This window comes from Zosterops lateralis (assembly GCF_965231275.1).
Source record: "Zosterops lateralis genome assembly, chromosome: 2".
Taxonomy (NCBI): Eukaryota; Metazoa; Chordata; class Aves; order Passeriformes; family Zosteropidae; genus Zosterops; species Zosterops lateralis.
The window spans coordinates 41997647-42024843 of NC_139763.1; the positions used below are offsets into that span (position 1 = coordinate 41997647).

The 27197-nt window shown below is 38.5% G+C and overlaps 1 protein-coding gene across 4 annotated transcripts in view; it reads left to right on the forward strand.

The window, feature by feature from the left end:
- The window catches only part of ABCC4 (ATP binding cassette subfamily C member 4 (PEL blood group)), a 141204-nt gene that overhangs the window by 88498 nt on the left and 25509 nt on the right, over positions 1-27197 (forward strand). The window contains exons 21-29 of one of the 4 annotated variants that reach the window (XM_083854651.1): positions 5767-5917; positions 6560-6679; positions 9985-10095; positions 11567-11667; positions 13791-13982; positions 16952-17008; positions 18116-18271; positions 22224-22313; positions 22797-22969. In XM_083854651.1, the coding sequence (XP_083710777.1) occupies positions 5767-5917; positions 6560-6679; positions 9985-10095; positions 11567-11667; positions 13791-13982; positions 16952-17008; positions 18116-18271; positions 22224-22313; positions 22797-22969 (1151 nt within the window). Of the gene's footprint in view, positions 1-5766; positions 5918-6559; positions 6680-9984; positions 10096-11566; positions 11668-13790; positions 13983-16051; positions 16129-16951; positions 17009-18115; positions 18272-22223; positions 22314-22796; positions 22970-27197 lie in introns of those variants that run through there. The other 3 variants (XM_083854649.1, XM_083854650.1, XR_014589291.1) reach the window with 3 other exon arrangements.

Here is a 27197-nt window from a genome sequence, read left to right on the forward strand (position 1 = left end):
AAACACCCTTTTTATTATAAGGTCACTTGTTAAAGAGCAATTGCACACAGTTTGCCGTGACCTCAAACAAACATTAAGGCTTCTCACTTAATGACAAAATGCATGCCAAGTTCAAATGAATGAGCATGTTCATGGCACAGAAAACATTTGCCCTGAGGAGCTCAGTATATGCTTGTTCACTTGGAAAAAAAGTGATCCAGAAGGACTGTATTGTAGAGACGAGAACAAATAAGAGGTGCTAGCATTAAGGATGTGATTGGAAATTTTGAATACATTTCTGTGGTGTATCTGGCAGAAGTATTCAGCCCATTTGCAGTGACATCGATTTAGTTAGGTAACCCCTTGTTGACTAATTGCAAACAGCAGGATTCAGAGAAGAGAGCATCTTGCAGGAGATAAGATGAACTTGCTCTTTTTGAAGCTTTTGGAGCTAGCAGTATTTAGTTCTTACTTTCTTCATTCAATTTATCTGAAATTATAGTTTTCATTTCTTCTCCAGCTGTGTCTTTTTTTCTTCTTTTAGTGCATTGGTTATCATGGTCTTTAAATTCCAAATTTTCTCGTGGGTGTACATTTTCCTAATGCTGAATTGGCACTCATTGAGAGCTGTCATTCCTGTCAAAGATTGCTGTCCCTGGTTACTTCACAAAATGGCATTGTCAGAGATGCCACTTCAATATTGTATATCCCATGTGTTCTCCTGTACTCATAAATCTTCATTGCATTTTTGCCGAAGACAAATGTGTTCCTGACAGTTTGATACAAGCAATAGTCTAAACAACTCCGTATACTTATTTTTAACCCATTCCAAAAGAAAACCCATAAATTTTCTTTAAAAACTAGTTTGAAGACAAGACCACTCACCTCAACTCAGCTGCTTTAAGTGAGTGAAATGAAGTAGAATTGTTTAGGTGCTAGTTTCTCTTTGGATGTTTCCTGTGGCTTTTTCTAATAAAGGGGAAAAATGCAGAAAATCTACACTGTGGCTCTGGGTGGAGCTAGTTGGGTAAAGTGTTTATCGCTCTGATCTTCTCATTGCAATGTCATCTTCCCAGGGAAACTTGTCTTCTGGTCTCCCAGTGTAACCAGCCACCTGTGCAGGCTTTTTTCAACAGAGATGGAGGTCAGTCAGTCCAGACAGTCTGGTTTGAAAAAGTCTGTTTGAAGAAAAAGAAAAACATTCAAGGATAAAGAAAATGTCAGAACTGGATTAGGGATTGATTGTGCATGCAGTTATTTGGCAGAGTCAACAAGGAAATAATTTCAGTCAGGGGTAGGGGAGAAGGAGGAAGAAGGGTGATGCCATGCAAGAATGAACAGAGTGGGGTTTTGTAGTTTCTTGACCTGGCTTTACTTCAGACAGCACAGCCTGGCTGAGAGTGCCCAAAGTTAATGCAGTGAAGGTTCAAACTGAAACTGAGGACATGTGCCTTTGCTATCATTAAATTTTTATGGCTTTGTGGCAATTCTGTGGGCTAATAATACTTGGGAGTGTATATTGGGGCCCAGGGAGTAGCATTTAGGAATTGGGGCTGAGTAGGTGTACTTGACTTCTGCTTCTTAAGTATTGTTAAAACCAGTCCTGGAATGCTACAGTTCTTGCATGGGATTTGACTGTAGATTTGGTCATCAAGATTTAGGCTTGATGGGCTTTAGATGTTTACTTTGCTGTAGTCAGAGGGCATCAAATAAATACAGTTAGTGGATTGTAACAGAATATTCAACTATACGGTCATTAGGTATGCTCTTAAAGGTTAGATGAAGTTACCACCCTTGGACATGTTAAAAAGATGCATAGACCATGCTTAGGGACGTGGTGTAGTGGTGGACTTGGCAGTGCGGCATTAAGGATTGGGCTCTATGATCTTAGTGTCTTTTCCAGTTGAAACAGTTTTACTGTTTTGTTCATCACTTTTTGAGCTTCTAAACTAGGACAGAAGTTTCACTATGTAGGCCACATGTAGACTCCCACAATGAAGTTTCCAAGTCTCAAATCCCATCCCCTGTGCTCCTCTCATTGATTAGAGATCCTACCAGGTCATCAACTGCAAGTGAAGAAGTGTGGGTCGTATGGTAGTAGGTCCTATACCATGTTTTTCTGTTCTGTGGTTGTGGTACAGAAATACCTGTCATTCCTAGATCAAGACCTGTTTGAGATAGAAACTCCAGAATACCACTCTCAGCACCTGTAAGAATAATGGAGAAGTAGGTCATCAGATGATGAAGGGAAAGCATGTTTCCTAAGTGAACGTGCTGATTAGAGCATTCATTTCCCCAGAGGGCTATAATTGGGTATGCCTACTGCAGTAAAAGAGGAGATTTTTAAAGAAAAGAAAGCCACAGTAAATTGAGTGACTGACCAAATCACAAGGGAAATCTCTCACGACTCTTGTAAGCAAGAGAATAATTCCCAGCAGAAACACCATGTGCTCTTCTGTACTCTAGGGACAGACTGTGTACAGGCTGTATGTGGGAGATTCATCTTTCTCTAAGGAAATGGAAGCAAATTTGGAGGTGGACATTGTATAGTATGTCTCCATTTGGAAGCAATGGTCTTTTCCTGAAACTATGCAGGTCCTTTTTGTCATGGTAGCCAGTGCATCTGTGGTCTTTTGTCCAAGGTGGCCTTGTTTCAAATACTGTGCAGATAGCTGTAAAATGTAACTCATCAGCTCCTGTGTTTTTATCTGCTTTTTTTCTTTTTTTTTTCAGTTTGACTGTTACTTTCTACACAGTTGCTACATTTTGAGTGCTAAAATTAAGAAATAACATTAAAAGGTGCTGGGTTTGTAGACCACATTTTTTTTATGTAGGAAAATCTTGGACTTTTGATGCAACTTTCCACTGTAAGCTGATTCTGCCATGGGAAGTCTAGATACCCAGTCCTGAGCATTTCTTGCTGTTTGTCTCCAGAGACCAGACACGTGTGTTATCATTGTTGTCAGCATGCTGATTATCTGGGTACTGCACCATGCACACAGTGAATCTGGTAGAAGTTGGGGCAGTCTCTGTAAAGGTTGGTTGTCTCTTGTGAAATTCAGGAGCTAGAACCTTTGCCTTACCTCACGCAGTGACTACATGATTACAGTCTGCAAATGGTTGTGTCTGGCTTTCAGACTACTTCATTAAGAGTTAATTTATATGCAAGTTTGGTTTTCAAAAAAAAAACAACACACATGACTGATCCACCCTATCATAAATTTTTATAATGATAAGGTGGTGCAGGCTCATCTAAAATTCCTTCCAAAGGCGGTGTCAGATTTTTACTTTAGTCATCCTAACCTTTTTTTCCTTCCCTGTATTTCTACTGTAGCAAGGCTTTGTTTACATGAGCTGGATCTTAATAGTTTTACTCCCACTCCCACCCCCACTGGCACTTTGCAACATATTGTAGATTATCATCACTAAAACTTCAGTTTGGCTTCTTTATGTTTTATTAAGAAGCATTTGTTTTCCTCAGAATTCTTTTCCTTGAAGCAGCTCTCCTCAACATTTGACTTCATATTTGTGGCTGATGTTATGAGGAGAGTGTGTACTTCAGAAACAGGTTTTTTTGTGACTGTCTAGCAAGTGATGGAGGGAGAAGGCAGCAGGTGTATAAAGTAGATTCAGGAGTGAGTTTGGGATAGGAAGGAAGGAATGGATTTCAGTCTCTGCTGATAAGGATGGAGGTGAGGGAACCTTTAGAAACTAGCCAGCGTGTGGATGGCTGGCAGGCTGGGCAGAGATAATGAGCATTACTGAGGAAAGTGAAGATCTAAACAGGAGAAAATTTGTAGGAGCTCAGGAATATTTATGTCCTTTCTCCTCACTCCACAATAAAAAGGAAATATATTTACAGGGTTCTGAAGAATACCAGAGAAATAGAAGGTAGAGAGGTGCTGATGGCAGTGCTAGTGAGGAGCCCAGGATGCTTTGTTTTGCTTTGTGCTGACACAGCCATGTGCATAATTGATCCAGGTGAAACACCATGCACTCTTATTGCCACCTTACCTCCTCCTGATGAAAGCTAGGTAAAATGTCTGCGATCTGTATGTGTTTCTGGAAGGTCAGACAACGTGATGCTATCAACACCTTAACCCAGAGATGAGCAGTGTAGTGGTAATGCAACTTCCTCCAGAGCTCCTTTCCCATGCCTACCTTCTAGCATTTTTCCTTAATAGAGTTATGAGACCCTAAAGTGTGCTTTCAGGATCTATGAGATGGGGGGCTATTACACTGATAAATCTTCTTTCATGAGATAAGACCTCTAAGCCTAGAGCTGACTCATGCAGTTATAATTTGTAAGATGTGTGGGTTTGCTCTTTGGTCAGGTCAAATTAGGAAAAAATAGCAAATTTAGGGGTAAAGATTGTACTTGGTTTTGGTGGCCTTAATGCTCTACCTTAGTGCAGCAGAAAATGCAGTGTTTCATAGACACTTCCACTGAAAGTGTTTGAAAGCCCAGGTAGTTCTCTGGTACCTACCTTAGCTGATGTGTTGCTTATTTGTGCACTGAGTTGGAAAAGTTAAAGGGGCAGAAGCATTTTTTTGCTGCAAGACATGCATTTCTGGCACCCTGTGGTCACTAACGCATTTTCAGAATGTTGAAATCAGGCAGCCACAAAGTTTAGCTGGAATCCACTTCTGTGTTGTTGGGGTGATGAAGAAGGTGGCTGCTGTACAGTCCATAAAATGAAAAATCTTTAGAAAATATGGTCATTTTCAAGGAATATGTTAATGAGAAGAATACAGGAATTTAATCTTGAGCTAGGATTTCAGTTGTCTGGTTTTGGTACTGTACAGATTTATTTTTATGTAGGTTGGGGTTTTTTTCCTCCTTTTTAAGGAACAAATGGGCACATCCTCATTATAGTATACGAGGGCTTCTACCATACATTCATGCATGCACAGCTGGATTCTGAAAGAAGTTTGTGTGCGGATGATGGTTTTGACAGTGTATTCAAACTGAAAGTTTGATGAAAAATGTGAAGAGGTGTGAAGGAAATGGAGGATTTAATTCAGAAAGTTGGGGCAGGATACTCTGTGCTAAATAACAGCACATTTTCTTCATTATGTCTGGTTTTCTAAGAGTAAATTCAGGTTTACCTTGCCTGTTACATTACACTCTAGTAAACCTGGTGAAACAAGCCTTTTATGACACTTCTTGCAGTGTGTAACATTTTCTTCATTTATGTAGCATTTCACAATGCAATCCTTTGAGAAGAGAAAACCCACTTTCTCCTGTCCTGGGTTTTCTTTCTAAATGGGACAAATGTTGTGTTTAGGAAGACTTTGCAAGCCTGTGTTGAAAGTCTCTCTTCCAACTGTCAAGTCTTTCAACTCAAGTTGAAAGCCAGTTTTTCACTAGCTTCTTCTAAGCAGGAGTGAAAAAATGTATCCTTTTTTCACCAAATAACTTGGGTCCGTTAAAGATTAGTTGTGCATTATATTGATCGTTTATTACTTTATTGCAGCAGTCACAAAATAGTCTACAAAGAAAGACACTAATTGTCAGTCAACCAGATTCGTAAAGACATATTTTAAAGAACAAATAATGTGGAGGAAAACCATGACCTGCAAAAGCAGTCAATTTAGGTATTACTTTAAATTTTCCAAGTTGCTTAAAAATAGATGTTGCTCATATGTTAGACAATGCATCCGCTCTTAAATGTGGTAGTTATATTTAAATATTTAAGTGTTTGAAGAGTGTTAAATAGTTTTATACTTGTTTCTAAATTAAATTCTTCTGGCAGAGTTTTTTACTTTGTTTCTGTTGTGCTCCAGACTCTCCTACAGATTTTTGGTGTGGTGGCTGTGGCTGTGGCAGTGATTCCTTGGATACTCATCCCCTTAATTCCACTATTTATTCTTTTCATTTTTCTTCGACGGTATTTCTTAGACACTTCAAGAGATATTAAACGTCTAGAATCCACAAGTATGTAGTTTGGTGGGACTTAATGTTAGTTTGAACCCTACTTATTATTATGTGAAATGCTAGTATTTTACAGACAGTCTATCAAAGATTTTTTTTTCCTTTTGCTATGCAAATAACTTCCTTATTGCCTTGGTTCTCAACTAGTGAATTACATGCTTAACTCCTGTTTTGCATAATGATAAACCTAGAGTATGTCAGTTAACTATTTGTAAATAAAGCTAGTTAAGAACATGCTAAGCTGCTGGTCCTTGGGACCTTGCATGCATATACTAATAGTATTTCTGACCCTCTCTGACTCCTGAGCTTGTCTTTAGCTTGACTATGATACAGAATATTAAGCATTATGGATAACAAACATGGGTGCCTAATGTCATTAATAAAGCTCAAAGAATTTCTTCAGTGACAGCTGTTGTTAAAAATGTAAGGCATTTTTGTATAAATTAATCTGCCTGGCTGTCTGACTGATTCTAATTGAGTAAGAGGACATTAGTTAAAGCTATTGCATATTTAGTCTAAAAAGATGCAGTAGAGTAGCTTGTATGGTTAAATATAAAGTGGTAGGTTTAAAGATTAGTGTGGTACAAAAGGAATTAAATGTTGTCCTTCAGCTATTGTTAAGTTAACTCTCATTTCCCTTTGTAGCTCGAAGTCCAGTGTTCTCCCACTTGTCGTCATCCCTCCAGGGGCTTTGGACTATTCGGGCTTTGAAAGCAGAGGAAAGATTTCAAAAGTTATTTGATGCACACCAAGACCTCCACTCAGGTTTGTGATGAATTGATGTGAAAAATCAAATACTTTGCACTGTAGGAGGGAAATATCTTATGCCCTCAGCGACATGTATATAATGTGCATTAAAATCAGTAGGAACTGTGCATTTGTCTCTTTAGGGTAAAATTCCTGTATTAGAACAAAAACGTTATCTGTCTAGATTTAGAGAGTTTACTTTGGGCTGTAATACAATTTAGAATATCCATGCATATGTTTTAACAATGTATAAGATAAACATTTGAAAGTATGCTTGATAAGAATACCTAAGGAACAATTTTTAACATTTTCCTGAATTCCATCTTTAAGAACAGGAAAGAGGGGGTGGGGGCAGGGCAGAGAGTCATGTGGAAGAAACAAGCTATATTATGAAGCATTTGATACTACGTAGTGTGCTAGGAATGGGCAGATATTATTAGTATAAATAATGGAAAAGTTTCATAAATCTAACTTATTTTTTACTTTGAGTGGCTTCCAGGGCTTAAATCTAAAGTATGGAATTAACATAATTGGAAGGTGTGAAGTATTGGTATTCTGCAAGCATAAGTAATATAATTCAGGTTTGCACTGTGATTCTTTGACTTCTATTATTTAAATGCTCTTTATTACAATGTTCTTCAAGATGTAGCAGAATGCAAGTTTTCAGTTCTGTGTTTTTTAGGTAAGATTGTGAAATTCCTCTGTTGTAAGACATAAAAGTATATTCAATAGCCGTTTTGTAATTTGTAGATTTAAAAGGTTTCAGACAAGACCAGTTGATCCTTTGTCAAGTACAGTTTATCACAGGTTGTAGCATTTTACACACCATGCTATGCCCAATGACTTGTGACTAGTGTAGTGTACCTTCCAGGGAGGCACCTCTAGCTTTGAATTTCCCATTTCTTAATATTTTATAGTTGCTAGTTGTCTGACCAAAGCAACATTACAGTACCTAAGCAAGGGAAGACCAAGTTGTGGTCTGGTTTTATATTAAAAGACATCTTTGGGCAATAAACTGCATATAGAAGTTTCACTATACAAAAAGGACCATGACATTTAAGAGAAATATTTTTCTGTATTTTAAGGTCAGATCCAGGGAACATAAAACCACTTTAATTTTTCAGTCAGTTTTGTGCCTCTCCCTAACAAAACACATCATGAACCTGTTTTTGAGGTCCAGCTTCAGTACTTATAGTCACACTCTTCATCTTGGTGTCTTTCCCTCCCAAGCCATTGGGGTACACCAGCTGGCCTAAAGTGTGTGTGGTTTTTGGTCCTCAGAGGGAATATGTGCCTAGACAGCAACAGAGGCCAACACCATCTGGGCTGTATTAACAGTAGCATAGCCAGGGGAAAGGGGGAAGTGATTATCCCCCTCCACACTTGTTAGCCCACACTGGGAGTACTGAATCCAGTTGTGGACCCCCAGATCTGGGAAACATTCTAACAAACTGGAGTGATTTCCCTGGAGGGGCCACTCAGACAGTTAGGGTATTAACAGGCCACTCCTTGTTGGGAGTGGGCAACTGGGCTTGTTCAGGTCACAGAGTACAGAGGATTTAATAGCTGCCTTCCAGTACCTGCGAGGATGTTGCCATAAATACGGGTTCCTCACTGTGGTATGTAGCGGTAGGAGCAGTGACATGGGTATAAGTTGTAATGAGATGTTTAACCTGAATTCAAGGAAAAACTACACTGTGAGCACAGTCAAGCAGAGGCAGAGATTGCCCAGAGGTGCAGGCTTCATCTATGTCAATTTTCAAGACTTGAACTGCATAAAGCATAGAGCAGCGTGGTCTGACCTCTGACCTGACTGTGCTTGAGCAGGAAGCTGAACTAGAGATTTCCTGAGGTTGTTTTCACCCTGAATAGCTCTTTGATAGTGATGTGAGCAAGCAGTAGCTGGTGTAGGAGAATACCTTTCATACCAGCTCATGAAGTTGGAGTCCTGGGTTTTTGAGTCTGCTAAAGAGCTTTAAATTCTTTCCTGCATTGCAAAAGCCTCTCGCAACCAGCAATGGTTTTGTTTAGCACTTTTAGCTGGAGTAGTGTCTTCCTATTTAGGCCTGAGCCTAGGGCTTGGGACACTTGCTTTGACTCTTTTGAGGGATGCCTATGAATGGAGTATTAAATAAATTTTAGATAAAAAATGTGTAAAAGGCATACTGATATTGACCAAACCCAAGTTTCCTTCCTGCCAGTGCCCCTCTCTATAAGCAAGCCCATGAGCCATCAGGCCATGATGAGCCTTTATTAGTTCCTGTGACTGTCAGATTCCTTTCTTTATTCACAGTGACCCCTGTTGCATAGGGAGGTTGCAAAATGACCCATCTCAAGCTGGCAGTTTAATGCGCCTCCCTGGACAATTAGGATCAATGGAGCAAAAGCTCCGTGATCTGGCTATCCAAGATGGTCAGGCTTAAAACCATACTTACCTCCTCTCTATCTTACAAAAGGAAGAATTTTTTTAGATTTTTTCACAGCACTGGGCTAAGGAACATTAAACAGTTGAAACTGATGATCTTTAGAAAGGAGTAATGGCAAGCAAGGCAGAAGGGGTTGGAATGGTAACCTTCTGCTGTGACTTGGCAGCAGCAACTCAGAATTCCTCTGGGTGCAGCCCAAGGGATAAATAATGCCACGCATTATGGCTACTTTGCTTCTGGTTTTGGCCCTGGATTCAACCTTTGCCTTCTGTATTGCAGTGCGTTTTTGTGCTGTATCTTGTATTGTAGCATATCTATCTGGAACTTAGCACAAAATTGTCAACACCTGAGTGTGAGTACAGAGTGGAGATGTCCACCTGTGAGCTTCCCCAAAAGTGACAATGTGCATCCAGTTATGTGAATACCTCTGTATAGCTGCACTGGCTGTATTGAGTAGCTCCTACAGGAGCTTAACCAGCTGCAGCTGCCTTTTGAAAACTTGGCTCTGACAGTTGTGTTGTGATATGTTCTAGCTGTAGCTATAGACTGTAGACTCTAGTCCAGCTACAGTAAATGCAGTTGTACTTTCGCTTTTGTTTAAGACTCTTGAGTCCTCTGGAGTTGAGAAGAGTTTTTAAGTGGATGGTGCTTTGAGCCTTGACTGTGTTTCTTTCTCTTCCTATTGTGGTTGCTACTGTTGTGAAAACTAAATTAGATAATTTCAGGAAAACTGGTCAATATCATGATCATCAGTCCATGCAGACATGCACTTGAAGATGGCAGCATTGGGTTTTTTTGACAACTTGTATTATTAACATGAATTAATTTAATAATAATTATACAGCTTACTTTTTCTAATAATCCACTGGTTTTATGTCTTTGTAAAATACACTTTAGAGGCCTGGTTTCTCTTCTTGACAACCTCAAGGTGGTTTGCTGTGCGTCTGGATGCCATCTGTGCCATTTTTGTTATAGTGGTTGCTTTTGGTTCCCTGCTTCTCGCCAAGAGTAAGTACAGATGTTAGAAAAAGTTCACCCAGTAATTATCATGTATAGTAATGCCTAATTCTTTTTCATATGTTGCTCTTTCTAATTGTTTAAAGGCTGTAATTAAGTTAAACGTTTCTTTCTAGATCATGATCTTTTCCTTAGTCTGGGGTGTTGGGGCTGTATCTGCTTTCCTGCAAACACTGGAGGCAGTTCAGACATCTTCCGGGCTGAGGCATACATCTGTCATCATCCCCAAGTGTGCAAACAAACGTGCACTTCTGTAGTCTTCACTTTGGAGATTCTGGCTTTCAGAGCAGTAGCAAGAAATAAATCTTCTTCTTTTTCCTTACCTTTGTCTTTCTCTTTTGGGCCTACGGGGCTTTGCTTTTCATACTGAAATACCCACGGAGCTGCTGCCTCTTAACAATGTTTTTCATTTCTGCACATGGTACAGTAGGTCAAAAGGCAAGCTAAAGTTCCTAGGGATACTCTTCTCATATCTTGGATCAGTGGGATAGGCCAGTTCCAGAAGGAAAATTGCCTCATAATAATACATTTTATGTTCACTGTCACTCATGAGCTGTCATTAGTGTATGCATCATCCAGGATGTAATTGGGTTAGATGTAGTAGAACAAGATAGTCATCTAAAACATGAAGGAAGAAGTAATTATCTTGGACATGAAAATTGGTGCTAATATGCTGGTTTTGTTTCTTTTCTTTTTTCTTTGGATAAGTTTTGTATATGCACGTGTATTTTAAAATTAGAACACTCTGTGCTGCATAACTGCAAATTTTGAGCTAGGTTTGATATTAGTAGAAGGCAAAAAGACAAGTCAAAACAATGGTCCTGAATCTTTGCTTGCCTCTGGATAAAGACTAGTTCTCTTGAAGTCAATAGGACTATGTTAAGATAAAGTTCAAATAAATCAGAGTACAATATTGAGGCAGACAGAATATGTTTATTTTCTGAGAGTAGACCCAGTGGACATAGTAAATGCTTTTATATACAGTGGAAGAAATATTCTATCCTGTTACTTTGATTGATTATAAGAGTACAAAGTTGATGTAAATGTTCATAATTAATTTTGAAATAATTTTGCGCTTTTTTTTTTGCTTAGGTTTAGGGCCTTATCTAGTTTCCGTAGGAAAAAAGTGAAGAGTTAAAACTAATGCTCAGGCAGACAGGGGTGACCCCAACAATCTATGTAAGTATGGTCTTGAGACTGAACCTCAGTTTTTAGATAAACACCAGGCCAAGGAGAATTTGGATTATCTTGTCAAAATGTTTCCAAAATGTACCCCAAAAATGCAGTAAGTAGCTGTTCTGCCTGGAGCTACTCATTGCACAGATAGCAAGTAGCACGTAACCAGATAAAATTCTGGCTGTGATGCTTCCATCATATAAGTAACCTCATGAAAGAGAACATAACTGAGATTTTGTGTAATTACAGTGCACCTGTTCAAGTCTCATTTTCCTTTCTTCTGCAGCTCTGAATGCGGGGCAGGTTGGTTTGGCACTCTCCTATGCAATCACCCTCATGGGAACATTCCAGTGGGGTGTTAGACAAAGTGCTGAAGTTGAAAACCTGGTAATGTTTATTTCTTCTTTTTCCCCACTTGATTCCTTTCATATTTGTGACATCAAGCCTTAAGGATGAGATTCTTCTTAATTAACTTAGGATATTAGTACCTTAGCAAGCAGTTGAGGCACCACTCTGTAGTCATAAGGAAAAATAACTTCTTTTAGGTTATAATTTGTCTGACTGATTTTGAATGTTGAAATGAACTGTGTCCAGAGATTGTCCTCCATTCATAATAAGGGAGGTTTTAAAATCTCCCTTTACGGCAGAAATGAGACTGTCTAGTTACAGTGTAGACAATTGCATTGCAACTTGCTAAAGTTGCAATAGATTAATCCCTTTCTATAAGGAAGATTTTAAATTATGTTTTTATATTTGGTATTTATAATTTATTATTATTTATTATTACATTTTAAAATTTTATTTCTATCCCTCATGGCATTTTTAGAGTCCTGTTATTCCATTTCAAAGACTTATGACTTTTTAATTCATTCTAAGTTAACACAAATGTGAAAGTATTTGCTTATATTCAACAGAGAAGGTTGTGTGTTTTCTAAAATATGTAATATAAAATGCCTTTGACCAATTCACAATATTTACTAGCATGTTCTAATTTGCCTGTCTACTTTCTTAAGATAATACATAAGAAAAATAGATTGTAGAAGAAATATGCTAAACATAAACCTGGGATATTTTTGTTGTATTGACAACTGAAGTTACTTGTAATTACAGTTTGCTGTACATAGTCTAAGAAATACGTGCAGTCCTGTTGTAGAAGTTAGAAAGCCATGCTTAATAAATAATAATAACAACAACAACAAAGTTGGAATTAATTTTTTGCTACCACATTGCTTTTTTGGTGCATTTTTCACACACCAGTAAACTGGTGACAGATTTTCTGAGAAATGGGAAGAAAGCTTTCAGGTTTTTTTATACCTTTGGGGACATTTTGGAAGTGTCTGTGGGAGTGTCACATGTAGTGAGTTGCTTTCTTGGAGGCTGTGACTCAGAAATACCTTGAAAGAGAAAGGCCATTCACTAACCTGGCTTTGCTGTGAAATGCTGATCATTCTGTGGAACTATGATTAGCATCAACTTCTTTGATAGATGGACATGCACCAAAAATCCCTTGTTATTAAAGGGTGACTACACCTCGGGGAGGCAAGAGCATTTCGTCTCCATTCTGTTGCTAGCGGGTCAAGGGAAGCGATTGTCACACTCTAATCAGTGATGGTGCACCCTTGTTTTCAGTCCTGTATGCAGTTTTGGGGAGCACAGTACAATATGAAGCTGTTGGAGAGTGTCCAAAGAGGGTCGTGAGGATAGTGAAGGATCTGGAGGGAAAGCCTTGTGAGGAGTGGCTGAGGTCACTTGGGCTGTTCAGCTTGGATAAGAGGAGACTGAAGGGAGACTCCATTGTGGTCTACAACTTTCTTGTGAGAGAAAGAGGAGGGGTAGACACTGATCTCTTCTCTCTGGTGACAGTGACAGGACTGAGGGAATGGCCTGAAGCTGTGTCAGGGGAGGTTTAGGTTGGATACTAGAGAAAGATTCTTTGCCCAGAAGGTGGCTGGGCATTGTCACAGGCTCCCCAGGGAAGTGGACCTGGCATCAAGTCTGCCAGACTTCAAGAAACATTTGAACAATGCTCTCAGGCATATGGTATGATTTTTTTGGGGACTGTCCTGTGCAGGACGAGGAGTCAAACTCATTCATGTGTCTGCCTGTAGTTCGTTTGTCAACTTCAGTTCTAGCTTTGTCTTTCCAACACACAATAGATCGGTGTGATCTTAGTCAAGACTGACAGACAACTCTCTTAGCTTATTTTTCTTAAAACTTAGGCACGTGTTTAGGTTTGTAATTAATCATACTGATGAGAAATGCTGACAAATGGCTTTATGTATCATGAGAGATATGGATCTGTAGTAAGACATGAGATGCATTCTTTCCACTTTTTTAGTTGTATAAAGAAATGGCACCAAATACTCTTCCCTGTGTTTTAAAGAGAAACCATAGAGTAGTTTGCATTGTATCTCTATGGTAAAAATACACACGCACATTTATATGCATGCAGTATTTGCAGTGTATGCCATAGGGTGAAGTTCATGTATGTATGTCTTTCCTCCCCTTAGATGATATCAGTAGAAAGAGTGATGGAGTACACAGAACTTGAAAAAGAAGCTCCTTGGGAGACCAACAAACACCCACCACCAGACTGGCCTAACCAAGGAATGATAGCATTTGAGAATGTTAACTTCACTTACAGTCTAGACGGACCACTGGTTTTAAGACATTTGTCTGTTATAATTAAACCAAAAGAAAAGGTATGTATACGGCTGTCTTTGGATATTCACAAAAGTTAACCAAAGATCAAGAGTTGATAAGAAGCTGTGTGGATATGGATATAATGCTAGAAATGCATTCTAAAATGGATGTTAGGAAGATAGTATCTTTTCTTTAAAAAAATAAACTTATATTTAATAGCAAAAGTTACAGCCTATTTCCTGTAATAATTATACAGCTGGGAAAAACTTGTCTGGGAACATGATATTCCAGTCTGTCAAAACAAAGAATTAAACATACCTGATAATTTCCTTTAAAAAAACTGAGATTCTTCAGAAAGTTGCAGACATTGACAATACCAGCCAAGCCCAAAATGTTTGTTCAAATCCAAAGCAAATGGAACTGCATTAGGAAATTGGGGATTCAACAGATAAAACATAATTAGAATAAAAAATGCCAACAGACAAGGGGAGCAAAACCAATAGAAAATAAGGAATGTACATGCGCTTGCACCGAGCCTGAAACAGAAGATAGAAAAAAATACAAATCAGTTGCAGAACTTCAGAATTTGGGATTTTATTTCAGTTCCTTTTGGCTACCAATCCAATTAACTCCTGTCATTAATTAGATTGGTAGCCAAAAGAAACATAGAAATAGAACTCTTCCTCCTCTAAAAATTTGACGACTCCTCCCCAATTTTGACGTTCTCCCTGTTGAAAGAGTGCTGCAGGGAAGGTCTCCCCCATAGACAAAGTTAAATTAGAGCCCTGAAGTGCTAATTTGTGCTTTCCTACATTTCAAATGCAGGTGTACTTTTTTGATTAGGAGGTCTTCCCTAGGAGGCTGGTTCAACTCCACAATCCTTGCCTTTGCCTCCTTTTTAACATGCTTTTCTATTCAATTCCAAACCTGTTCATTTCCTCTAGTGGACCAGTTAATAACATGCATGTTACAAAAATTCAACCAGACTTTGATACATTGAGGTGATTTCATGGAATTAGCTGTGCATGCCTTAAACATGGTCTCTGGAGAAGAAGAGCCATGTGGGCCCTCTCCTTAGCTGTTACATCTCTCCAATATACGCAAGAAGTTCTGTATTTCTCTGTGAGAGACAGGAATAAAATTAAAAATGGAAGAAAGGGATACTAGTAATTCATGACTCAGTACTTGATTGGGGACAGGAGAGGGAGGGATGACTGGGGGTATTTATTTTTGCTGAGCACTTACGTTGTGGTTTCGTCATCCTGAATTTGCCCAGCTTGAAACTATTGCCAAGAACTTTGTGTCTGCTTTGTATGATGTTTTGCACAATACTGCACTAGGTTGCCACTGTGTAAAATAAATCACCTCTCCACCTTATGTTGGTTTTAATTATGAAGAAGCATCTTCTTCAGAACCAGGTTTCCAGGTCTGTTGGGGATTCTGCCCATACTGCTGTCATTGAGAGCTCTTACACTTGTTCAGGCCCCTGGCCTATAGAGACTTTTGGTGGCAGCAGTGCCACTGGCAGCAGGAATGAGTTTAAGCTTCTGCTGTGCTTGTAGTTTTTCTTGTAGCCACCCCCAGGGCTCAGTTTGGGAAGCTGTGGGAACAGTAAGAATGAAAGAGGTGATGGGTAGCAAATCACTCATGGGTTAAGATCTCTTTTGATCTGTTTGTCTCAGCATTCAGTATTTCCCTACAGTCGAAGCAGGCTATGAAGGACCCTGTGTTTGAAACATCTTTGCTAAAATAGCCTGGTCTGACAGAGACAGATCAGGGAGATGTAAACTGCTGTGCCAGTAGCTGGCAGTGATTAACCTCCTCTGCTACTATAGCTGCAGCAGGGGGAGGTTAGCATATGTAGCACTGGGTTTTACACACCACTATCTTTGTTTCAGGGAGCTCATGAATGCTTACTGGCTAACATATTGTAAATACACCTTTTCCTGACAACTCCTGGATCTGCGGGCTACATGAAGAAGTTAGGAAGTTGCACATGTAGATTTATGGCATGGCAGCTGTGCTCCCACAATGCGCCACGAAAGGGAGGCTGCCTGAGGGATAACAAAGACATGGGCAGTTTCAGTGGAGTAGCTGACATGCTGTAAATCTCATGTTTTTTGTGCAGCTCTGCTGTGAAGTACAAGTGACACTTGAGTAATGATGAGCCCAGCACAGCAGGTGTACTCCTTCCTGTGTATGCACGTGGGTATATCAGGGAGCACAATCCCGGCCCCGCGATTCCTGATAGGTGGCACTTGCACTTGCAGACTGGTGCTGTATTTGCACTGGCTGTGAGTGTGGGCCTCTGAAGAATAAAATGTATTTAAAAAATGGATAATGTGTACACTGAGAGCTGTTTCAAATTCCAGTCAATTTTGAGCAGCCTGTAATCAATTGGACCAAAGATGCAAATAGATTCTTCTAAATGTTGAAGAGCATAGTCCTTTCATTTGATGCCAAACTGAAAGTGGGATTTTGACAATATGCAGAGCAGCTGCATTTTTATTTTAAGTATCAATGTATTTTTTTATCATTTTTTTTCTTTATATCCTTGATACAATACTTTATATTGACATTTGCAGAGGAACAATTGAACTTTCATTTTCACAACTCTGGTTGTCTGTTTTCTCTATTCAGCATTTTCTTTCTGAAGTGTAGTTTATCTATTCAGGACTATTTTTCCATTATTTCACTGATATAATTTAGAGTACTAGACATTTTATCATTCATTGTAACAGATTTGCTTAAATTAGTCTGTTTCTTAATGAGGACTGTAGAAATGTTAAGTAGTTTATATATAATAGTACAATAACGAATGGTTGGATGAAATTGTTGAATCAGAATGTAGAAGTAGAAAATACCTTTTAGATTATTAGCAGAAGCTGCTCCTTGAAGTGTACTTTTTTAGTGTATTGTGTATTTTTTCTCAAATGTGGGCACTGCTGTTTTGTCTGAACCTACTGTTTCTGACTGAAAGTTTCTCCTTGCACTTTAATGCAGTTTCCTGTCCTGAATATCATTTCAGCAGTCATTGCTGCATACATGTGAGTCTCAGGCAGTGGGTAATTGCCCTCTGGTGTCTGTACGTATGTAGATGAAGGTTTTCATCTTTCTTCCTCTTTCTGCACCCCAATCACTACGCCAAGCCATATTATACATGTTTAATCTTCATAAATCCTTTCTCATCAAATCAGTATCTCCAACTCATATTAATTTTGTGTTGCACTCTCTGATCTGAACTTTTTCTAGTGTGCTTTTTTTTATTTTTTTTTTTTTGAAATGTAGGGATTAGAACAGAATGCAGGAAATAACAAATTCTGCCAGATCAGATCTGTGTAGAGGGTTACACCCATTATCTTCTCTGATGCATTTGATTACTAAGAATTCTTTACTCGAATACAACATTTAAAAAAAAAAAAAAAAAAAAAAAGAAGAAATATCTGTAGGTCTTAGCCCCTTGTCATTAAAGTTATCAATCCCATATTTTTCATCGCCTCTTTTTTCTGAAAGCTTTTTTTTTTTTCCACATTGTGTATGCCTTCCAGTTTTTCTTTGGGAACAAAGAGAACCCTGAATCTCTGTGATTTTATTATTTGCTGTTTCTTCTGTTTGAAAGGAATTTCAGCTTGATGTCATGTCCTTGTAGTTTCAATACTTGTTGAAGATGTCTGAAGTATGGATGCAGTTTATAATTGTGCTATTTTAAAATACTTCACCTTAACCATAACTAACCAAAATCAGTCTCAGTTATTTAAATTGGGAATACATTGTTCCCAGAGTGCTTTATGGGAGTCCTTTTTGGGGCTGAGTAGTAGATGCATGCCTGAACTGATTTGCCTAATATCACTCACCAAACCAAGTTTAGTATAAAAATTAGCAGCCTTGAATCATATTGCTGTATGCATTGAGCCACTTTATCTTGTTTACACAATAAGACACTACAGATTAAAGGGAAATTGTTCACCTTTGAATATGATCCAAGAAATTGTCGTGTATACAAATGTCACCTGAATCCAAACTGATTTAAGGGGAGAGGATTTCTCCTCTTAGAAGATTGTTAATTACAAAGAAGTTTTATTTGGTGCATGTTCTACTGTAAATCCTGTGATGCTGTAAAAATGTTGCTCGACATATTAATTTATCCTGGAAAGCTCACAGTTTAATTGTACAGGTTTGGCTTGCTCCCTAGGTTGGAATAGTGGGAAGAACCGGAGCTGGGAAAAGCTCTCTGATAGCAGCCCTCTTTCGCTTGGCGGAACCTGAAGGAAAGATTTGGATTGATAAGTACTTGACATCAGAGCTGGGACTCCATGACTTGCGGAAGAAAATTTCAATTATACCTCAAGTAAGAGAGTGACTTGGTTTGCCGTGGATGTTTTGAATATAATACCGTAGTGTTCAAAGTGCTTTGCTGGGATATGTTCCCCTTGTATGCAGTAGACACAGGAATTGTAGCAAGGCATTGCTCTTACTTGAGTATGGTCTTGATTATTTTAAGATGAACAGAATCAATTCTGGGGAGCATTTTTTTCCCTAGTTTTGTACCCTGAGTGTTCCTTTGGAATATCTGTGTGTTAGCTGTATGCTGTCCTCCCATAGTCTGGAGAAAAGCAGAGAAAATCTGGTAAGTATATACCCACCTTCAGCAGTCCTCTGAAGTCACTTGATCCTTTGGCAGTAATTCCTGCTTGATGCATTCCTTAGTAAAGGAAGCTTCCTTAGTAAAGGACTCTGAAGGACCACTTTCACCTCTCTAGTCACCTCTGTACAAAACGACTGGTCCTAGATTTAGAAAGAGCAAATGTGCCACCTAGAAGTGAACTATCAGCTTTTGCGTTATTTGGAGAAGGTTGGACCAGGGGAAGACCAGGGAAACAGACTAAAGAGTAGATCGTTGTGATCCATAATAAATAAAACTTGATGAATTTTAGAAGCTGAATGCAAGAAAGGCCACAGTGCAGGAAAAAAAATCCAAAAGGCAGTGTTGGAAATAGCCTCATCTCTCATGCTGGAGTAGAAGAAAGGCTGTTCAAAGAAATCCACATCATCTCAAGTCTTCTCTCTTAGATTCTTATTTTCACAGAACATTGTATCAGAGAAGGATTATGTATAACCTTAAAACTTAAAAGGCAAAGTTTGTGCATGTTACAGTTTCATGAGAGCTCTGATCTCTTCTGTGGGCATTTGCTCTCCAGTGAAAAGGGAGGAAGAGTGGAAAGCTCGTATGTGGCGAATGTGAAGTCATATTTTGGAAAGTAATTCATCTGCAGTATTCTAGCAGATAGAATGAAGAGTTGACTGTAAACCAGAGGACTTTTTTTGCCATGTTTAGCATTATTTCTCCGATCTCTCTATGTTATAAGAGAATCTGTATTTAGACTTATATCTGAATGTGTACTAATCTGTTGGCAGGGTGGCAGTCAGAGTGTATTACTTTCTTTAAGTCAAGAATCTAATACAAATGGTAATGAGGCTTTTTTTTTCCTCATAGAATAGGAGTCAAAAAGAAAGAGGTATGCTATTGAAAAAAAATTTAAAAAATAGGTACTTCCCCAGCAATTGGATTGTTGCCTAATGCAGAGTGTCTTTTGTTTCTGCATGCTTTAGGCTTTGTTATTGCAGTACTCACTGGAACTAGTCGTCTTTTTTATGTAAAGAGAACTTTATATGGATTTGAATTAATTTTTTTTGTTTGTGTGTAGCATTCCTTTCTTGTGAAAGTAGATGATCATCAGTTCATTCAAGGTCTACAGCTTTTTGAAAGCCTTGCCCATAGCTGTTGTGGGGGATTTTTACATTTTGAAGAATTCAGCCCAGTTGAACAAAATAGAATACTGTGACAGGAAAACTGCAGGTCAAATACAGTTTCTACATGTTGAATGATACAGATGCTCTCAAGTTCACTGCATTTAGTTATACATGTGAAGTTTTTTCATACACAGGTCTACTGACATAGTTTTAAAACTTTTTTAATCCAGTGGAATGCTATGATTTTTGTCAAGTTTAAATAAGGTTTGCATCATAGTCCCAAAAATTTTTAGTGTCCAAAGGCTAGCAGGTAGCATTTTTTTTTCAATGTAAGGGAAGGCTGTTTCTACTAAAAATATGCAAAACTATCAAGCAATGGTACAAAGAACAGGAGGAAGAAGGGTTTGGGATCAGGTTTTTGCCATGTAAAAAGTACATAGGCATTGTCTTGTACTGTGCTAATAGTAGTGTCAATAATAGGAATAGCAGTGTAACATCAGGTTGTTATTTCACAGCAAATATCTTCATAATTATGTGGGTAGCTGAAAAACCAGAGAGAGATGCTTATTAGAATTGCAACATGAAACATGCTAAGCAGAACCATTCCTAGAGAGTGATGAGGCAAGACTGAAGTTTCCTTGTGTGTGAGTTTAAATACCTACCAGGAGAAATAAAAATGTGCTTAGGCTTCTAATTGCTTCCTTGGATGGAGCTGTGTAAAGGTTGTGTTTGTAAATCTTTTCTATGCAAATACTGTCTGCCTCTCTGACTGCAAGCATTTTTACAACAATTATTTACAGGTTAGTCTTATTGCTTTCCTCTCATAAACCAGACTGTTTTAAAAAATAATCTGTGTCAGAAATAGTAATTAAAGTATATCCTTATCTTCTGTTGCAGTACATGTCTGTTGTTAGGACTTTCATATTAGTTATGAACACTTTATAGGTTCAACCTCTTCTTCTGCCAACCTATAAAAATGTATTGAAACGGAAAATAAATGTAACAATACCTTCAAAATATGCCAAATGATGTGCTAAATATGTATTGTTAAACAAATTAGTTCCTAGGTGTTTTTGAAGAAAATTGTTTTTTGGCCTGGAAATGTTTTGTGCTAAACCCTTTTGCTCATTCAGCAGGTCTTCAATGATATTGCTATTGCAGCAGATACTTTCAAATAATTGGTATCTTACATCAAGAAGTGTGTATCTTCTTTTATATTACTTATGGCATGTTCTGTCTGTTTAAATCCTTTTATAGCACTCAGATGGTTTAGAAATTAAAATAAAATAAAAGAGTTAAGGTCTGAGTTCTCTTCTGGTTGCTGCAGCTATTTGGAGCTGGGCATCACTGGGGTTAGATGGGGAAAAAGTCGTGACAAGTTAATCTCAGAGTAAGCTGAAGTTACCCAGTGCAAGTTGGTTTTTATTTCCTAGGGGGAAAAAAAAAGCCAAACCAACACATTTTGCCTAAAATTTTCCCAATTTAAAGAAGTGTGACGACATGATGAATGGTCTCCATTTGTGATTAGCACTGTTAGCCAGCTTTTGACTTGTTTTGTCTTTATGTGTGGTATTAAGATGAGTTTTAGCCCTTAAGTCATGTCAGTGCATGTCTCAGGTCTGGCAACTGGCATTACTGAGTACTGATCTGTTGCTTAAAGAGTTCTGAACCAAAAGTCCTCTTCCCACTTCTTAAATACTACATTTTTCAGTGTGATTTGGTTTGTGCCAGTTTGATTAATTATCTGTTACTGCTCTGACTGGGAACTGAAGTAGAACAAAACTTGCTTCAACCACAGGTAAACACACATTGGTACCTGAATGGGAGAAGGTACTGATTTAACTCCCTGGTGTATTTTGAGTGAGAGCTTTGCCCAGTACTGCTCCATTTCTAAGTAAGTTTGCTTTGGTGCTGTGGCAGTATAGATGAACTTCCATGTGTTTTGGTTTTAAATGTGAAAGCTGTTCCTGCTTAGCCCTGATGGTAAAATGGAAAGGCTTTCATGGTACAAAATGAAACACCAAACCCACAGCCAAACACAGAAGGAAAACCAGAAAGGCATTGTAAGTTCTTTGATTCCTGTCCGGTTTATGTACTTCAAAAACAGGTTTTCAAAACTGCCCAAAAGTAATTTGGGAGTGTGAGCTCATTGACAGTGTTAGTTGTTGGTTTTCATTAACAATACCACGAGGATAGCAACGATTTCATATAAGTATATATATAGCTTGTGGCATCAGAACAGTGGCATGTAAATGCCCATTTAAGTACCAACATAACTGTGTACAGCAATTTGCAAACAGACCTGTCCTGTTTAGTAAATTATCTTCATACATAGTATGAACACTTGCCTCCCCCCTCACATCCTCCTTAAGCATGCTGCTCCCCCTTAAGTATATTGTAATATACCCCGTTGCGTTTCAAAAATCATAGCTTGTTGTTGGATATTTCTGTGCTGTTCTTGATAGAGGTTACTTGTGATTATCATTTAATTCCCTATTGCATTATAAAACCGGTATTTATAATGGAATGCTGATTTTACTGGGTTTCAGGAGCCTGTTTTATTCACTGGAACTATGAGGAAAAACTTAGATCCTTTCAATGAATACACTGATGAAGAGCTGTGGAACGCCTTGGAAGAGGTGAATTACTAAATCTAATAATGTACATCTGGTATTTAAAATCCATGTAACAATAACATTACTGTGCTTGTGTGTGTTAAGTTTTAGATGCTTTCTGTTATCAGCTTTGATAAAAAGGTATAGCTGTTGATGGAAAAAGGTACACTATCATATGTGCATTTGTGTATGTGTGTGTGCATGTGTGTGCAGATGCGTATATTGTTATATAAGTTTTTTATGGAAAAAATATCCTTTGGGATGATGCCTTGGTTATATTTTGATTCATATCTTGGTTTTAATGAACATTAATAGATTCTTAACAACATGCTTTAATGTTTTTAGAATTCTAATAACTGACACACTCTGTAATCCAACTTGGCACTTACTCATTTTGTGTCAGAATATAAAAGGCAAACCTTGCATACTTATTATTGTGTCATCAGACACACAATAGCTGATTTAAAAGAGAGTTACTCATCCTACAATATGTTTACATGTCAACAGGTGCAACTGAAGGAGGTTGTGGAAGATCTGCCCAACAAAATGGAGACACAGCTGGCAGAATCTGGATCTAATTTTAGTGTTGGTCAGAGACAGCTGGTGTGTCTTGCCAGAGCAGTTCTAAAAAAAAATCGTATTCTTATCATTGATGAAGCAACAGCAAATGTGGACCCAAGGTAAAACGAAAATCTGTTATAGTAAAATGAGCTGGTTTCTCTTCTAATATGTTCATCCCTGCTGTAGAGATGAACTTAAATGCTTTACATTTCATTTAGTTTGTATTGCTGTTGTGTGTTTTTGATGATACCATAATTTTTGTCTATTCAAAATGGGATGATTGAGCTTTGGCCATGGAGCAGATGATATAAACTAAGCACTCAAAAGAGCCCTAATTTCAGTGCATTCCATAGAGTAGGGAAATTATTATTCAAAGTTTATTTGTCCTGCAGCCATAGATTAGAAGACAAGCATGTTCTTGAAAATGCATCTCTGTAACATCAGAATAGCCATGAAACAAGTTGAGTTCTGTTGACTCCTGGGAAGAAATGTTTGTTGGAAATAAATAAATAATATTTAATTCATCTTGCTCCCAAAACTCCCTAAAACTAGAAAGGTGAAAAATGGCTGTAAGCAAAACCAGATACTTCTAGTTATGAGATGCTGTCCTTTCAGATGGCTCAGATGCTGGTGTGGTATGCTCAAGGTTAAATAGGGGCAAGGGCAGAAGGTAAGATGTCCTAAACACCACAGGAATTCCAAAACAGTTTTGGAGATGTTTAAGTCTACAGGATGGACTCACTTAGTCATTATTCTGTCTTGTATAACTCAGGCCAGCAGAACTTTCCTGAATTCATTCCTGTTTGAACTAGAGTGTACTTCTAGAAGAACATCCAACCTCAATAGCAAAAAAAGAATTCAATGACAATCCTTGTTAAATTGTTACAATAGCTAAGTACCCCCACTGTTAATTTTTGAAACATTTGAAGCACTGGTGGAAATATTTTGGAAACAATACTGCAAACGTACTGCATCAATTAGTCTGAGCTGAATATATAGTTCCAACAAACTATGGCTTGAGGGAGAACTCAAAGTCCAAAGAGGACAATAACACAGCAAGTCCCTCAAACAGATGCATTAAGGATTTTGTATGTCATCTGGGCGTGACTCATTTTTCTAACATCTTCTTGGGGAAGAAGTGGTGCCACTGGGGTAGCTTTACAGTTCAGCTGACAGTATATTTCTAAAACCTTTGGAAAAGTGCATTCCTTTCCCAGAGGTTCTCTTTTTTTTCTTTTTTCTTTTTTTTCTTTTTTTACTCTTGGTTTATTTTTGGCTGGCTCAATTCTGATAGATTAACTATGATTAATCATAGGTGTGGAAATTTAATACCATCTTACTCATCCTCCCTATTTTGGCATCTCACATGTGTGTTCTCAACTTGCACTATCCATTTAATTGATCTTGATTAATGTGTGCTGCAATATATATTATAATAAGGTAAATGTTTGTTTGTATCAACTCTAGGCATAACAATACAAATAATAACTTGGAACTTCTTTGAATTCAGTTTGCATTACAGGCATTATTACCTTTTCCTTAATGTGTTGGTATAACTAGAGCCAAGTATTTTTTAGCTGTGCGATCTGATAGGATGATCATCAGGAAATGCTGATGTGGGTTGCTTAACTGAGCAGTTAGGGAGGCATTTTTGGCGTGTAAGGAAAACCTCCTCCTCTTCTGATGCACAGCCCCCATACTTGGCACCCTTGCCTCTCACCTGGCAGCAAGCACACGAGCACCTGAAATGGGGGACCATGGCGAGCTGCTGCCATCCCTGGAGATACTTTTCCTTTTGTTTGCTTGTTTTTCTGGCTCTTGATCTCTCTCAGCAGCCTCAGCTGCTGCTGCCCCCATGTCCCCTCTGCAGTTCAACCTGGAAGCAGGTGTGGGATGGCACGGGTTAGGGGTGGCAGGAAGAGAAGGAAGGGTGAGGTGACGTGAGGCAGTGGATACAGGGTGAGACATGGGCATTGTACTTTCCCCAGCAGACTGAGGGGACTCCCCACCACGTTTCAATTCAGCTAGGCCATTCTTATCTGCTACTGGGAGTGAAGGGAAGGAATTTGAATTTATCCTTCTCCCTCCTTCTCATATGTTCTGGCTCCCATGTGTCCTCTTATTTTCCCCATTGCTCCTCACAGATGCCACCTGCTCTGCATGTGGCAGAGGTGTCAGTGCTTTTGTGGGAGGGAGGAGGAGCTTGCCATAAAGATGGTTGCCCTAAGTCAGACTACCTGCATGATTTATGTGATAAGTGACAGACCTTTAATTTGATTTTATCTTCTTGATCCTTTCTCACTCTGAAGAATAGAGTCTGGTTTTAAAACAGTCAAATTGGTCTGGAAAGTTGTGTGAAATCTGGAGCAGAAGAGCTGAAAATCTTTGTGTAGTTGTTTTGGTGATACACAGAAACAAAATCGTTAGTAACTGAGACTTTTTAAAAATACTAAATTTGTTTTAATTGTGTTAACTGGTATTTTTGCTTATAGAGAACAAAATTTTTGGCGAGCAAACCACTGCCACTCTTTCGCACTGGTTGTTCATTGAGTCTGGTTAAGACAGCAATTGTACATAGTTCAGTTCATTAGCCATCTTAACCTTGTAAGATTTAACCTTTTATTACATCTAACTGCTATCTGTACCTCTTTCTCTTTTGGAGAAATTATCTTAGCCTCTCAGGAATTGTGTAGTGTGAGATATGCTTTCAGGACAATGCCAGAAGATAATGACTTACCCACTTTTCCTTTCAGCAGCTTGGTTGCTTCTCCTTCAGATCATATTTATTCTTCTTCTTTAGATAGTTTTTTTTATACAGTCAACTAATTCAGGTTGCACCAGATCTTGGGTTGCTGGGAAACTTGGTGTTAGATCCCTGGTGCCTGTGGGACAGCTATACCACCATTTTGTGCCTTCTTATTGTATTGTTCCTTGCAGTAGGGAGTATCGTGGTTCCCAAATTTATATAATCAGATTAGGATTGAGTTTTTGTCATCCAGCAGCCCTGGTTTTGGTATTCAGGTTGCATCTTTGGTTTTTAATGTGCCTTAAAGATGATGGGGTTTGATCTACTGAAGTGGGTGATGAAACCATTTGGCACTTGCCTAGACACTTGCTCAGTGTGGGTATGCACCACTAAGAGTCCATTTATTCCCCAAGAAAGGGGCAGAAATAATGCTTCCTTTGGTACTTTTCTTGGTCTTTTTAGACTTTCTTGCTTTCCCTAGCTTCTTCCTGAGAGTCTCCAGGAGGTTACTGATGGTGCTTCTGCCTGCTGTCCCAAAAACTGTGCTCTGAGGTCTACCATGAGCCTTGGAGAGGATCTAGCCAGGTGTCAGTCAGCGGAAACGTCTGCACAAGATCTTGTACTGTGATATTTGAAGATGGAGCTATTAAGTCTGTTCCTGATTACTCTGTACTCTCATTTTAGAACATTTGTTACGCCCACAATAGGGACAGCAGTTTCTTGTTAGTGATAAGCTTGTGTTCAAGAAATACCTGTTTAAGATAATAGTTTGATAGTATCTCTCTAAGAATGAGAGATTTTTTTCTTGTAAATATAGGAAGAAGTAGTGCTATAAAGAAGGCATGTAATAAAAGAAGATATAATAAATGAGTGCAGAGGACAGGGATGTTCAAGGTTGAGGCATTTTCCAAAAACAGTAGGAATAACTTGAATCACAAATAATTTTAAGTCATTTATGAAGTTGTTATCAAAGTTCCTGAGCCAGATTCATGTGTTCTGTAGTAGCTTTGTAGAAGACTTCACCTTGAACTTGACTGTAAGGAAAGAAAAAGGCTTTCTTTAGACAGTTCTAGGGAGTATTGAATATTTTGTTTCTGTTTTGCTATTTCAGCCATTGCAGAGAACATATCCTGCTGTCTCTATAAGACTCTTCCATAATGAGTGTTTTCATGGATGTCCTTTTTTTTTTTTTTTTCCTTTTAGAAGTGAGAGTAGTCAGATTATTGAGGTGTTGCTGAAAAGAAAGCAAAAAAAATATTACATGCATTAACACTGGGGTGAAAAGACTGGTATTGCTGTGATGTGGAACATGATGAACGACTTCCTTTTCTTAAGGAGATAACACAGAACTAAAGAGCTTGGCCCTGGCCTGACTTTTCCTTCTGTCTCTTTCCCTGATTGCTTACTGGCTTTTGTTCAAAAGGAGTTGAGGAACACCTGCTTCCCACTTTGTTTTTGAGCTTCTTTAGGAAGTAGGAGCAGAAGGACCAAGTCTCTCAGACTGTGGTCCAAAACCCAGTTCTCTTAAACTCATGACAGAACTTAAATATTTCTGTCCCCAAATAGAGGTAACAGAGTGCATGGAATTCTTACTTAACTGT